Raw genomic sequence first — 16,840 nt, forward strand, 5'->3', positions numbered from 1 at the left:
GAATTAAAAAGCAAAATTAATTAATTAATTAATTAATTTTAAAAAATTGGTTCTGTTTGTCCAGCCGATAGCATCCAGTAAATTTCCACGCCTGTGTTACAGGTGAAGACAGTCAACAGCTTGAAAGCTGGATGATGACTGAGTCCTGAAGACAAAGAAGGCGAAAGAACTATTTTCAGCAGCACCTGACTTGCACTGGGCGGCTTCAAACACTGTCTGTCCTCTATGTTAGGAGCACATGATATTATAAACAGCTTCGTGACAGGGCATGTAGGTCTTCAGATTCTGGGAGATCTACACCTTAATGCGACACGGTTAGAACTAAATGGAACATCACTTACATTACTACAATCAATATAAATTCCCTGATCAAAACTGGGAAACTTTAACAGATAGGAAGTTCTGGACAACAAGAACATCAGTATATCAGCCCTCCAAGAGATTTGAGTCACAGATGAAGCTGCCATGGAATCTCAGGTCAGGAATATAGAATATATTAAAAAAACCTGGTAAGAGAGTTATGAAGGATACAATCTCCCTGGGGAATTGTTTTGGTTTATACCACAACTGGGTTACAAGCATACTTGATTTCCCCTCGTCCAAAACCCAAGCCTTGGTAATATCCTTCGGATCCAACAGTAGAAGGTACTCTTTAGCTAATTCCCATGCATCTACCAAATACTCTAATAGGAAAAACCTAGATATGGCACACCAGAACTGGGATACCTTTTTCGAGGCCCTGAAAAGGTCCCGTGACACCACACAACTATACTGCTAGGAGATTTCAACACCTAGATTGGGAGAGAGCAGAAATACTGGAAGACTGTTGGAGTATATCCCACCAATATGGAACCAAAAAGAATGGCGAATGCCTCTACACCAAATATGGACTATTAGTGACATCCACAACCTTTAAACATCTACTGAGGAAGGTCAAGAAGTGGCACAGCAATGGTACAAGAATGGTTTGAAAAGTTCTCGGAACAGAATAGAAAAAAGTACTTACATCACTGAAACTTTTTTTATTTTTCAATTTAGTCTCCTTGTAGGTTAATGCACTTGGTCCAACGATGTTCCAGTACCTTGTTCCCATCTTGAAAATGAGTTTCCTCCAGGCCTGCAAAATAGTTGTCAACTCCAGCTATCAATTCTTCGTTTGAAGTGAATCTTGGTCCACCGAGAAAAACTTTCAGTTTTGGGAAGTGATGGAAGTCTGACAGAGCCATATCATGTGAATAATGTTGGTGTGGCAACAATTCATAACTTAGTTCATGTAATTTTGCCATGGTGACAGCACGTGTGCGGGCACGCATCAAGAGTCAAAGCACCCATCTTGCAGATAGTTTTTTCATTTCTAATTCTTCAGTTAAAATGTGATATACACTTCCATATGACATCTGGCAAGTGTGAGCAATTTCATGCACTTTCAATCGGCAATCCTCCATGACCATTTTGTGCACCTTTGGAAAGATTTCTGGAGTAGTGACACATCTTGGCTGACCACTGTGTGGATCATTATCTAAGCTCTACTGACCAAATTTAAATTCAGTTGTCCACTTGGCAACAGTTGAATATGAAGGAGCAGAGTTCCCCAGTGTATTCTGGAAATCCTCTGCTTCCATACCTTTCTTTATAAAGCACTTAATCAATGCTCGAATCTCGATTTTTTCCATCTTCACAAATCACTACGCAGGAACAACAAATCAGAGCCATGTCACCGCCACAGCTCTCTTCCAAGAGCATTGACAAGGCACGTGTTTACAGGCAACAGTCCAATGAATATCAAGTGAACAACTTGTTGCGCTAGCACTGACCTCTCATGGTGATTCCGAGAACTTTTCAAACCACCCTCATATGCCATGCTCAGTGAGTTCCAGATCAACCACATAGCAGAAGAAGGCAAAACCACTGAAAATTAGGAATATCAAGGTACTGAGAGAAGCTAACATTGTTTCACAAGCTGTGACATGGTCCAAAATCAAACAGTGACCCAAATATAGAAAACATTTCCTTTACTTCAAGTCTATGGTGACAAATTTTTGTCATCAGACTACCAGCTTCAGTCTAAAATGACCATCTTCAGATCTGAAGATAGTAATTATAGACTGAAACCAGTAGTCTGATGACAAAAATTTGTGACCATAGACATGAAGTAAAGGAAATTTATTTTAAGCTAACATTAATCCTGATCACTACCTATCACTGATCAAGAGGAATCTAAAACCACTAAAAATTACCAATATTATACCAATGGAGATTAAGAAGATATCTATATTTGACACCACGAAACTTAAAAATGATAATACTAGCTACCAAGGGAGAGTGAATCAAAATATCAATAGGATGAACAACTCTAAAACTGGGCCCAACTTAGGGATGCCATCACAGCAATAGCTCAAGAGACAATCCTCAGTAGAGCTAAGAGGAATAATAAGCCCTGGTGGTTCACAGACTGTGATGATGCTTTAGAGGCCAGATGACTAACATAAGTCAAATGGAACCAGCATAAAATGAAACCAACCTACAAGCCTTTATTCCACACAAGAAGACCACAGTCAGCATCATAAGAGGGGCAAAGAGGAAGTACAGTAAACAACTGATTCAGCGGGCACAGGATAATATTAAAACGAACAAGTCTGAGACCTATAAAAGGATCTCAGACAACAGACAACCCAGTTCTCACCTGGTACTTTACATCTTCAGCAACCATATGGATAACTGTGCCTCAGTGATAGCAAATGAACAAAGACCCTTGCTGACTATTTCCAGAATATTCTAAATGTCAAAGAACCTACTCAACAACTCCCATTTGGAGAGCCCATTAACCCCTAAACTGGGCATCCTGCATTCCACATAACAGGAAGTCAAACAGATCATAAATCTCCTCAAAAATAACAAAGTGCCTGGGGAAGATGGGATAGTGGCAGAAATGCTGAAACTAGTCAGAGAAAATACACAACCACAGGCATATGAATACACTAATCCTGGAGATATGGGCTAGCAAGAAACTCCCAGTCACATGGACCTTCGGTGTTATCTACCCAGTTCACAATAAAGGAAACAATATGGACCCCACTAACTGCAGAGGAATATTGCTCCTTGCAGTCATATACAAAATATTTTCCAAGATCTTCAAACCCCTCGGAACAAGACAGCTGGACGATGAGTAGCAAGAATATCGAGTAGGTTTCAGGCCACTGAGATCCTGTATTGAACAAATACAAAATGTCAAGACCATCCTCTAATAAACAAGAAATGAACCAGACAGTGGAAAGCTAACTTTTTAGGCTTCCAAAAGTACAGGGGTGAGGCAAGGAGACAGTACTTCATGTGTTGTTTACCCATTTCCTGGAAAAAAATCATCAGGGAATGGACCAGATCTTACCAGCAAACACTGGATTAAGATGGGTGTCAAAACAGACAAACAAAGGATTTTATGCCCGGCTTTTATTGATGACCTCACTTCACAGGTAAACAACATGCAAGAGGCTTCTACGCAAACCCAAGAATTGTTTTTAGTGGCTGAGAAAACAGGTATATTGATCAACCATTACAAGTATTAAAAAAAAACCTACAGTAATGCTACCAACCATATCAAGAAAAAAAACCAAACCGTGCAGTACCCTGGGGAATGATTTTAAGATGGTCTCAGTGAAACAGTGGCTCTGAAACAATGGAAAATCGAACTAGATAGAGCATATTATGCTTGAAGAAAAATGTATCAAACTAAGGCTTTATAACACAGCAGGCAGCCTGTCAGTTCTCTATGCAACAAAGTGCCTATCCCTAGCTAAGAAGATTCAAATAAGGGGCCTTGAATTACAAGAAAGGAAATTCTGCAAAAGATGGTGCAATCAAGGATGGCAGACAATGGTACAAAGCTAATAGCAAACCCTACCAATGACGAGAAAACCTCACTGATGCCATCAGAAGGTGATGATTAGCTTTCTATGGCGACTTGTACAGATTGGACCCCATAGACTGTCCTATAAGACTTTCATGGTAGTCATCAAGGATAAAGTCACTGGGTGCCTGAGGATCAAATAGAAAAAGACTATGCAAAACTTCATATTAGGTAAGACACAATAACTAACAAGGGTGACTACATTTAACTAATGAAACCAGACCCTTCCTAAAATTCCTTATAAAAATTAACTGCCATGTGACCAGGAAATAGTCTGAAGAAGGCAAGAAGATTTCAGCAGGAAATTGAAGGAATATACTGTCAACAAGAAAACAGCTACTGAACTCACCAAGAACACCAGAAGTGACAGAGGAGAGCAGCTCAGTAAAAACACGAGCCATAGGTGTTGCAGCATCAAACCAGCCAGAAGACTGATGACAAAAGAAATATTCCTTTGCTTCTGAATCTTGGAGAAGTGCATCGGCCCACTGATAGATTAGATTAGATTTACTTTCATTCCAATTGATCTGTGGTGAGGAGGTCCTCCAGGATGTAGAACATGTCAGAATTTTTTGCTGTCAGCATCAACATAGTGATAACTTGCAACAGTTCCCCTTCCAATGGGAACATTGTTGTTGTAAGCATACCAGCTATCTCACAGAGAAATAACCAAATTAGTGACAGTTTATCTTCTACTTCTGTGCCGCACTTACACATTTACTTAGACATAACTACTATAGGAATACACAGATGAAGACTAAATCCACGAAAAATTTAATTTTCATTTTGTCATCCAGGAAGAAAATTTTAAAAATTATATTAATAAAGAATATATCAATGTGAAGGCTGCAGCATTGCAAATATTGCCGGTAACACTGATGCTTTTTCTAGTGGAGGGATGTCAGGTATTTCAATATATTATGTTAATTGTATTTCAATAATTCCAACAAATGTGTTTTTTCTCTGTTTCACATGGAGTTAATGGACCCTAGCAATACAGTATCAGCTATCTCAACTGACACGAATCTTTGCAGTGCACGTCACAGTGATGTTTTAGCCAACAGCCAGTGAATCCAAGAAGTTGAAAGCCACATTGTTAAGATCCTTGTAGCACCTGATTGTAGTAATTAAATAAAATGGAATTTAAACATGTTTTAATTGCACAGGATAACTGATGTTATGAAATGGTTTATTTTTCTTATAACTGACAAAATAGAATACTGGCTGTCATAGAATATTGCAGTCATTGTATTACCTGTTAGTCATGTAGGGAGGAATTCAATAAACAGTGAATCAAGAAGAATTTTAAAAATAAATATGAGGCTATGTTCATTTTTATTAATTTTACCTTGGCTATAAATGAAATGTTGGAGTTTTAACAGACTAAGGCAAAAGTAATTAATACAAAATATATTTTATATTTCTGGAGAACGTGACCTGTGAATAAATAAGTGTAAAATAAGTGACAGCTACCTTTGATTGAGTTGCTATGAATAAGGAGGAGGGAGGGAGGGAGGGGAGGAGACGGGGGGGAGGGAGGGAGGAGTGGGGAGAGAGAGAGAGAGAGAGAGAGAGAGAGAGAGAGAGAGAGAGAGAGAGAGAGAGAGAGAGTCTCTATGAAGCGAAATTATTCTGAACATCTATCATCTTCTGCAATGCAATGTAAATACTAACCTTCAAAACTGAAGAACTAAGATATCAGCACAACGCACCACATTAATAAATTTGTTACAAATAATAATTATGATTTGTGGGGTCCTCTCTCACCTGATAAGTGTGATGTGTTTATAGTCATCGAAACTTCAGATGTTGATTAGTAAAAATAATTTTGATAGGACAATAATAATAATAAAAGCTACAGATTAGGAACAATGCAAAAGCTCATACAAGTTAACATCTATCATTTGAGGCAAAAAACTATTCTTGTTATCACATTATTTTTGCATGAGAATCAAAGTTCCTTTATATTTCATTCAAATTACTTAGCTGGTAACTGTACTGATAAAGTAAAAATGCAAAACTGATGGCTTAGTAAAAATCAAAGAGAACAGTCTTATTACCTGTATGTTTTCGCATATGCCTCACCAGGTCCTTTGGATATGGTGTTGTAAATTTACAGTTAACAACAGGACATGCATGTTTCTTTTTTGTACGATCTGAATACACTGAGGATGGATCAGGAGCACTGTTTATGTTATTCTCACTTAATGTCTGGTAGTCCTCTACCAAAACCACATCAGAGTCATTATGAATAATGATGGTCCCTTCTCGCTCTAATTCTTGACAGTCATTTTGTTTTGTACAAATGGTGCCTGACTGACATAACAGTTTACTTGTTCTACTAACAGGATTATTTTTATAACTTTTGGAACTTTCATCACTGACGTTGTCTAATGGATCCGATGGTATTATGATCTCACAGCTATTTTGTGGTATTTCAATACTTTCCAGTTCTGTTGTTACTTTTTCTTGCACACTGAAAACGTTTTCCTCAATGCCAAGGTTCAGCAGTGTGCCTGGAAACAAAAAGGTGCCTCCATTAGTTATAAAGTTATATCCCTATCTAATAACACACATCCACAAACCAGCATTTTTTTTCCAACACAGAATTTGCCACATTTAAGTCAGTGGAAAGCCAAAAATTAAAATTAAAATAAAAGAATAGTCACTTAATACACATTATGAATTTAATGCACCAGATGTTAATTAATAAAGTGTTCACTTAATGTGTTCATAGGCTAAATAAATACAACACTGGAAAATCCATGATGGAATATAAATAGCTATATGGCAAGAGATTACTACTCATTTAACCAGGGTGGCATTGAGCAGCAGACAGGCACTTAGAAACATCAAATAGGAGCTGGATTTTAGACAATGATTTCTACCAGGAAGCACACAAAGACCACATGCACACAGCTACTCACTTCCCTGGAACTGTAGCATGAGTGAAAAAAGAAGGGCCCTGGGAGGCATGTAGCTAAAAAGTTTCAAATTTGATAGTAATATCAGTGAATAAGTAAGTGCATATATTTGCTGTTTTATTTCATATTCTGTACAGTCATACACTTTTTTCTCATTAGATACCTACATTTCAATAGCTGCTTGAAAAATAATATTTTTAATCATTTATCTAATGTACCACAAATTGGCATGCAATTTTTAAATTAAAGAGTTGAATGAAATGTGCTAATCAACGCAACAATGGAAAAGCAATTATTATTATTAGTCCTTTCCTGAAGCTCCCAAAGTATTGTCTGATTTTGTATATTAGATAAAATGTGATCCTTAAAAGCCCTGTTTCCATGCGGTCAAATAGCACCCAAGTAATTTTCTAAAAGCTTTATATGTTTGTTTGTCAGTTGTACATTGAGCAAAAAAAAAAGTGTAACTTTTCCGAAGTTCAGTAATTGTCCCCATTGTGACAATAATTTTGAAAATTGGCTCAAAGGTGCCTACAAGCTTCCTCTCTAATGGTGCAAAACCAACACACCTTACAACATCACCCTCAGGCTCAGTGACACTTCAAACAGCAAGATGTCGATACATCTGAAGAAAAGGCCACAGCTCAGAAGTTCATGTGAGGTCTAAGGTGGCTTAATGATATCATATTGGCACCAAATTTCACCACAATTCTGCCCCATGCCATCGCAGACATATCACATGATGGGAAGATCTTACCCATATTTCACCATTTCTTTTGCTGCCTCTGCAATGGAAGTCAGAACCATGAGTGACTCCCATGTTGAAATCATGCATGTTTGAGACAAGCCACCACTCAGGCTTGACACAAAAAGCTTTCAGAAGATGGCACAAATGATGTCAATGAAACCACCCCTTAATTTGAGGTGTTGATTTCCACATGTTACACTGTCGAAAACAATAGTTCACAGTGCGACGAGCAACAGGATGACATTCATGTAACATTCATCCCTGATAACACTGCCCACACGATTCAACTTTACGCTAAGGACATAGTGAAGCTGCAACCCCACAGAACATAATATGACCCCTGAGTGTGACTGCAATTTTTGCTCTGGTATACAGGGTCGAAACACTAGGGACTGTTCAAAACACTTCAACAAAATTTGAACGTGATATGAAGCAGCAAAGGGTATTCATGCTTTCTCAGTTCTCCTGATTCATGCCATTCTGTGGCATGATCAAGGATGGATGCAAAACTGACATGAGTTTGAATAAAATGACAAAGGTCCCTCTAAGACCCCCTCGCCCACAATTCAGCAATTCCCTTGGTGCCACCCACGCACTTTTGTTGATGTTACAAATGTAGCTGTCAGAGATTCTGACACCCATTCAGCTGAATGGAGCCTCGTGGCTTTTCTAGAGGTTGTGGGCATGCAACTCCTTTGACATTCATTAGGTGGGATTTCAAAAGAGTTGCCTGTCATTTCATCAACTTGGATGAAGTTTTGTTGTACAAGAGATAGCCATAAAGTTTTAATTATAAATTTGAAAAATCAAAATGTGACCATGGAACTTGGTGATGGTGTTAGTAGCTCCCTATATATTTAACCTTCAACGTGACACATTTTTCCTATTGGTGAATGACTTGGCACAGACCTTGGTTGTAGAAGTCTGCATTTCGACTGTTCAAAAAATGCTTCCATCTAGAGAATCAGCTCACTGCCATTCTGGTAATTCCAGCCACACAATGGTTTTTACATCCAAGAAAAGAGGAAGAAGTCACTGAATACCCTGTCAGGAAAATAAGAGGGAGTGACTGTGCAGAATGAGCTAGAGCACTGTCATGGAACAAAAGCATCCCCCTGGACAGCTTCCCATAACATTCCATGTTGACTGCCTCCTGTTTACTCATCTGATGATTTCGGAAGTACACTCTGGTGATGGCTTGTGTCTTATGAGTGCAATCTATTAACATCATATCATGGCAGTCCCAATGAACACTAAGTATCATCCTGCCCAATGACAGTAGGATCTTCACCTTTTTTAACAGTGGTCAATCCACGTTTCCACTCGCTTGCTTTGCTCCTTTGTCTTATGTTCATAGTTATACACCCAGCACTCATCCATGCTGACTAGACTGCTAATGTCATATGGACTGACCTGACACCATTGTAATATTTCCACTGCTGCCTCTGCCGGTCAGGCTTTCAGAAAGGGTGTGGGCAGTTGTGCAACACAGCTGGCGACAACCTTTGTCACACTCAAAATGTAGTGGAAGATTATGAAAACTGATCTGCACTTTTTCCATTAGCACTTCAATTGTGATAAGTTTGCCTTAAAGCACTAGGGCATCCACTTCTCTTGCAATACCCATTTCTTTTCAGAGAGATGGTCAGGCACTTTGTTATTTGTCAGTCAGAACTGTCTGATCACACTATAACTGTCTATGTTACCTACTATGGTGCACTGTTGCACTACACTTCGCAAACTCAGCATCATTAAAGTGAAGCACATCTTGTTGGGTGGCATTTTCAGCAACTAAATCTTTCAGTTAACTCTTGACCATAGTTTCGTGGTGGCCATTCATGGTAACAGAAAGATCATTAGTTGTTATGCTCATGTAGAATGCAGCACAGTGGCTGCTTTCACAGATGACCCTGCCTTTGATAGGGTAGGACAAGCTAGTGACAAAACTGGTGTAGGTGGCAGGTAAACCACAGAGATTACCTGGAATAAGAACTCAGCCAGCTGTCAGATACATCTACCTACAAACCCTGTCACAATGAAACCATTCTTGAAATCCAGTAGGATCTTTATTAAGTCTATCCTGATATCCTTAGGCCCATCCCAGAACCTCTATCCTGAATCTCCCCCCCCCCCCCCCCCCCCCCCACACACACACACCAGTCCCTGTATTCCTACAATCTACATGCTTCCTAACGTTCCTGAACCCAACTTCCCAGGATGTCCCACTGTAGCTGGTTGCTATGCACCCACCCCGAGAATCTCTACTATTGTGGACCAACACCGTCAGCCTGTTACCTACAAGCAACATTCTTATATAAAAGATACCACCATTTCCTCCACTGACCCTCCACAGTTCCTGTTCCTTTACCACCAGGAGCCCTACTTGTAATGGTCAATGTCATCTTCCTCCACAGTGACATCCCCCACATCCATGGCCTTGCCATTACCGACTGATTCTAAGATACAACCTCCTTCCTCGTCGCCATAATTGCTTCTCCTTTCCAGGCATCACTAGTAAATAAATAAATTAAATAAGAAAAATGGCCACCACACACTACCATCCTATGTTAACCTATTCATGGGCCATTTAATCACCTAGACCTTCAAACCTCTCACCTGGATTTAGAATCATTGATGACATTTTCACGATCTGGATCAAGAGTGAGGAGTCCCCCCCCCAACATTCCTCCACAATCTCAACCCACTTGCTTGACCTGGTCCTCCTCAGCTCAACATACTGCCTTCCTCAATGTTGACATCCACCTAAAGAAAGCCAACATCAGTACCTCTGTCCACAGCAAATCTATCAACCACAAACAATACCAGCACTTCGACAGCTGCCATCCATCACTTCCATACAACCTAGTTACCCATGATCATTGCATCTGTAGTGATAAGCAGTCCATTTCCAGATATGCTGAGGTGCTCACAGACCAAAATTACCCTCCCAACCTTGTCCAGAAACAGATTTTCCATGCCTTGTCTCACCAGTCAGCTACCATCCCTCACATACCCACAGTCCAGCCACAAAGGAGTACTCCTCTCATGACCAAGTACCACCCAGGACTGGAGCAACTAAATCAGATTCTCTGCCAGAATTTTGACTGTCTCTCATACTGCTCTAAAATGAGAAATTTCCTCCCCACTATCCACCCTACCTCTTCCACACTGATATTATGCCACCAATCTAACCTACACAATATACTTGACTCTCTGTTCCAGCCCTGCTTCCAAACCCCTGCCTCATATCCTTGCAACAGACCCAGATGCAAGACCTGTCCCATACATCTTCCCATTACCATCTACTCTAATCCTGTCACTGGCATCTCGTACCCCATCAAAGACACAGCCACCCGTGAAAGCAGCCATGTGATCTACAAACTGAGATGCAGCCACCATGCTGCATTCTAGGTGGGAATGACATCTAACAAGCTGTCTGCCCACATAAATAGCCACTGCCATACTGTGGCCAAGAGACAGCTGAACCACCCAGTTGCTGAAAATGCCACCCAACATGATGTGCTTCACTTTAGTGACTACTTCACTACCTGTGCCATTTGGATTCTTCCCACCAACAGCTTTCTGGAACTGTGTAGATGGGAACCCTCTTGACAACATATTTTTCATTCCAATAACCCCCTGACCTCAACTTTCACAAGTCCCTGTCCTCCATGTGAGAATCCCCTTTCCATTTCTAAAGTTTTTACATTTTTATCTTTCAGTTTTGTGCCTTACCTTTTTCCACCAGGCAGAAGTATGTTTTCATTTATTGTTTCCTCATACTACCTGTCTTCATTCAGTTTGTATTTTTAGACAATGCCTTAGATTTCTCAGTGTGTTATAAGACGAATAACAAATTGTTTTCCACTCAATTTTTGAGGGGTTGTAATAATTAGCACCAATTATTCCAGAAACCACGAATATTGTACTTTTCTTTCTTCAAAAAATGAAACTTATGTTGTCCCTTCACCCCTTTCATTATGGAATAGCTCATTCTAAAATTTAGCTCAACAACAAAAACAGTTAACAGTAGCAACACCTACAGAATCAACTAAAGCTTCAGCTGCTACAGAAACAGGTAAACAAAAGTACCCACGTCAACAAAACCAACAGAAACAACTGCTCGCTGAAAGAATTCTACCACACCATGGGCAGAGTTTCCTCATATCTGCCTTTTGTTATGTCAATTTATATCAATATATTTTCTGCTGCAAAAAGTACAGTTCCTTCAATAAATATAACACATAAACAGAAGTTGGTAGGCAGGGTAGAGCATACTAAGTTTTTGGGTGTACATATAGATGAGAATCTTAATTGGAAAATTCATATTTTGGATCTCCTAAAGCGACTAGGTTCAGCAACTTTTGTGATCAGAATAATTGCCAATTTTGAGGATATATAAATTAGTAAGCTAACATATTTTGCATACTTTCATGCTCTGATGTCATACGGAATAATATTTTGGGGTTACTCAACATTTAGACAAAAAGTATTCACTGCTCAAAAGGAAGTGGTTAGAATAATGTGTGGGTTCATAGTCGCACATCTTATAGGAATCTTTTTAAAAGATTGGGAATTCTTACAACAGCCTCACAATACATCTACTCACTAATGAAATTTGTTCTCAACAACATGGATCAGTTTAAATACAACAGTGACATTCATGATTCAGTTGGTAGAGCACTTGCCCGCGAAAGGCAAAGGTCCCAAGTTCGAGTCTCGATCCGGCACACAGTTTTAATCTACCAGGAAGTTTCAAAAGTGCAACTGTTTAGCAAATGACCACCCAGATGAACCAAGGGGCTACCAATGGTGTCTTCTCAATGACTATTCAACAATAGTTGCTGCATTTGGGCTTCCACAGCAGGCACTTAGTTCAGGCACCCACAATGACTGTTGCTCACTGGCGACTGGCAGAAACTTGCACAGCACCACAACTGGGTGTCCATTGAGTGGTGACTGGTGGCCTTTTCAGATGGATCACATTTTATGCTCCATCAGATAGATGGCCGCTGTCATGTCAGCATGAAAGATCTGAAAGCAAACATGCTGCACCTATCGTCAGAAGAGTCCAGGCCAGAGGAGGGAGTTATGGCCTGGGGAATGTTGTTGTGGCATTCCCTGGGTGATCTCATTTTGGAAGCCACAGTGGATCAACACAAGCATGAATCTGTCCTTGGGGACCACACTGAGACTTTTGACAGTTGGTCTCAATTGGAAAATTCATATTTTGGTTCTCCTAAAGCGACTAGGTTCAGCAACTTTTGTGGTCAGAATAATTGCCAATTTTGAGGATATAGAAATTAGTAAGCCAACATATTTTGCATACTTTCACTCTCTGATGTCATACGGAATAATATTTTGGGGTAACTCAACATTTAGACAAAAAGTATTCACTGCTCAAAAGAAAGTGGTTAGAATAATGTGTGGGTTCATAGTCGCACATCTTGTAGGCATATTTTTAAAAGATTGGGAATTCTTACAACAGCCTCACAATACATCTACTCACTAAAGAAATTTGTTCTCAACAACATGGATCAGTTTAAATACAACAGTGACATTCATGATTATAATACCAGAAAAAAGAAAGACTTACACTATCCTTTGCTCAACCTATCTTTGGCACCGAAAGGGGTAAAACATGCTGGTATAAAAATTTTCAACAAGTTACCATATGAAATAAGGTGTCTGACAGACAGCAGTAGTAGCTTCAAAAATAAATTGAAATCATATCTCCTTGACAACTCATTCTATACCATAGACAGGAATAAATAAATCTATAAATATAGTATATGCATTTTGTGCCATTTAAGGGACTGGGGTAAATAATAGAAATATTAATCTTTAACTCTGTATTGGAATATATATATATATTAAAAATTTTTGTTTCATATGTGCATTTCTTGCGCACTTGACACGTTCCACATCATAATGGCTACCATACCGTGTGACTGATCAATGTAACACACAACCAACTAAAGAACTAACTCAATTCCTAGTGTTTTATATTATTCACAAGAAGTGACATTACCATGCTACGGTTTGAGGCAAGTCATACCATTTAACAAACTGATCAATTTATGTGTAGAATTTTCTTCCCTATTTCATCAGATCCTGAAATGTACAAAATACTCCTTTATGGCAATGCTAGTACACGTTTTAAGGCTCTTTTCATAAAGTAAAATATTTTTTTATACTTGTTTAAAAAGGAGTTCATTTGAGCACCCAGTATATAATAATTGGAGTTTTGCAGCAAACTTCGTGTAGTATCTGGGAAATCCCATCACTACTTGCTGTCACTCACCTGGATCCCAGAGAATATGTGGAAATTTCAAAGCAACTTTGAATATAAAATCCATCACAGATATTCGCTTCTTGTCATATCACAAAGAGTTATTTACTCACATTGCTGGCACTTATTGCACCTTAAAAATTGATTTAACAGAAGCATACCTACAGCTGCCCTTGCTGAAGAATCACAGAAGTTCATGAATATTAACAATCTGTATGGGTTGTATCAGCATTGTAGGTTACCTTTCACTGTTGGAAAGCCATGAATATTTTTCAGGATTTTCTAGAATAGCTTGTATTTTAATCATTTCCTTAACCACAGAATCTGGCCAAAAATAGTTGTAGAAAATATCTGAAAGTTTACGTAACTTACAGTGTAGGTAGTAGAGGCACAGTTCCCTGCCACTGCTTGCCAGGAAAGATACAAGACTAGCTCATCACACAAATTCCTTAACCCTCGAGCGAGCATGCCTATGTATAAAGTGCGCCAACTGCAAATATCATTACCAGATTGCTGCACTGTTGTTTTACAACTGTGAGCCCATACTTAGTCCTTCGATATTGCTTCTGCTAACACAGTGATACATTGTGCTGTCATGTAGAAGTGAGAAGCAGTAATATAAAACAACCAGTGAGCTAAGTAAGAAAAAAGTTACAATCCCTGCAAGAATATAGCCCATATTCTGAGCTACCAGCTCACTCCCACAATGAGTCAGTTGTCTATGAGATAATTAGCAATTGAATAAGTGATTGGCTGGGATCTGATGCAACTACACTGTTTAGTGCTTGGAGTGGGTCATTACTGTAGGGTAACATTTGTATGGGGCAACAAAGTGACATAATGACTATTTATCTTGTTACTTTTTAATAAAACAGTGATATGGCTCATATACTGTAAGTTTATTTGATTGTTGTTTAACCAAACAAAGATTAAAGTGTAATTTTGTTCATACATGTTTACCGTGATAATAAAAAGAGAGCCATTCTGTACATGTGTACAAAGTATGCCATGCGCTCATTCACGTTATAAAAATTGGCGCACCCACGCAAGGGTTAATGAGACCATAGCTACTGAACCCATCAAAACAACAACTTGGATAACCTCCAACAAGTATTTTAGCTACTACAAATATATATCTGTGTGATGATATGGTTATAATAGAAGGAAGCACTACCAGTGGGGGATATATAAAACATGTCAGGTTGAAGCACAAAACAGTGCAGTTGTAATTTGCAGAGCAATTTATATGACGTCCAAAAGGGCGTGGTCATTGGCTGTCAGGCCAAGGGTGAAAGCATTTCAGAGATGGCTAAGTTTTAAACTGTTTAAACAATGGAGAATACAGGATGGAATGTAACAATATAATGAAAAGAACAGTTGCTACTAACCATACAGTGGAGATGATGAGTCACAAAAAAGCACAACAAAATGAGGTCACACAATTATCTTTTGGCCAATAAGGCCTTTGTCAAAATTAGACAACATATACACACGCACACACTCACAATACACACACACCAACACAACTCTCTCTCTCTCTCTCTCTCTCTCTCTCTCACACACACACACACACACACACACACACACACACACACGACCACGGTCTCTGGCAGCTGGAGCCAGACTGTGAGCAGCAGGGCATTATGGGAGAGGCAACTGGATGGGGGTGAGGAGGAGACTGGGGCGGGGAAGAGGAGAGTGAGTAGGGTAGGGGTGGGGGATGGTAAAGTGCTGCTGGGAGCGTGCAGGGACGAGATGGAGAGTGGGACAACTGGGTGTGATGTTTGTGACAGGACTGGAGTAGGTGGTGATGGGAGGACGTATGGGACAAGTCTTGCATCTAGATCTATTACAGGGATATCAGCCATGAGACAGGGGCTGGGGGCAGCAGTTGTGTAGGGATGGACGAGGACATTGCGTAGGTCCAGTGAGTGGCGGAATAACACTGTGGGAGGAGTAGAAAGTATAGTGGGTAGAGCATTTCTCATTTCAGGGCATGAGAGGTAATCAAAGCCCTGGCAGAGAATGTAATTCAATAGGTCCAGTCCTGGGTGGAACTGAGTCACGAGGGGAGTGCTCCTCTATGGACGGATGGTGGGGCTATCGGAGGTGTTAGGTGACTGGAAACATAAGGCACAGGAGATCTGTTTTGTACAAGGTTGGGAGGGTAACTATGATCTGTAAAGGCCTCAGCAAGACCCTTGGTGCATTGCAAAAAGGACCACTTGTCACTACAGGTTTGATGGCCACGGGTGGCCAGGCTGCATGGAATGGATGACTTGGTGTGGAATGGGTGGCAGCTGTCAAAAGTGGAGGTATTGCCGGTAATTGGTAGGTTCGATATGGACATAGGTTTTGATATAGTCATCTTTGAGGTGGAGGTCAACATCGAGGAAAGTGGCTTGATGGGTTGAGTAGGACCAGGTGAGCAATATTCTAGGACAGGTCACCTGAGCATTACACACAGTCTAGTCACATTAATGCGATCACCGTCTATCTTTGACATCAATGTGTAATAACCACTCACAGACAGAGGACAAATCCTGTCCTCTGTCTGCACGTATGGGCAGGATCCTCACCCTCGATCCAGATCACAAAGATGTCATCAATGAATCTGAACCAGGTGAGGGGTTTGGGATTCTGGGTGTTTAGGAAGGATTCCTCTAAATGGTCCATGAATAAGTTGACACAGAATGGTGCCATACAGCTGCCCTTAGTTATAACCCAGATTTGTTTGTAGGTAATACATTCAAAAGGGAAGTAATTTTGGGTGAGAATACAGTTGGTCATGGCGACTAAGAAGGAGGTGGTTGGTTTGGAATCCATTCGGCATTGGGAAAGGTAGTGTTCAATAGCGGTAAGGCCATGGGCATTAGGGATGTTAGTGTAAAGCAAGGTGGCATCAATAGTGACGAGCAGGGCAACGAGTGGTAAAAGCTCATGGCTCTTACCCCTGTAATAGAACTAGACGC

General features: G+C 40.0%; 1 protein-coding gene across 3 annotated transcripts in view; it reads right to left on the reverse strand.

Annotated features, from left to right (window-relative positions):
* Positions 1-16,840, reverse strand: part of LOC126191580 (zinc finger protein 239-like) — a 319,091-nt gene that overhangs the window by 248,426 nt on the left and 53,825 nt on the right. For all 3 annotated transcript variants that reach the window (XM_049932511.1, XM_049932513.1, XM_049932512.1), the window contains exon 3: positions 5,965-6,420. In XM_049932511.1, the coding sequence (XP_049788468.1) occupies positions 5,965-6,420 (456 nt within the window). The remainder of the gene's footprint in view (positions 1-5,964; positions 6,421-16,840) is intronic.

Source organism: Schistocerca cancellata, chromosome 6 (assembly GCF_023864275.1).
Source record: "Schistocerca cancellata isolate TAMUIC-IGC-003103 chromosome 6, iqSchCanc2.1, whole genome shotgun sequence".
Classification (NCBI taxonomy): domain Eukaryota; kingdom Metazoa; phylum Arthropoda; class Insecta; order Orthoptera; family Acrididae; genus Schistocerca; species Schistocerca cancellata.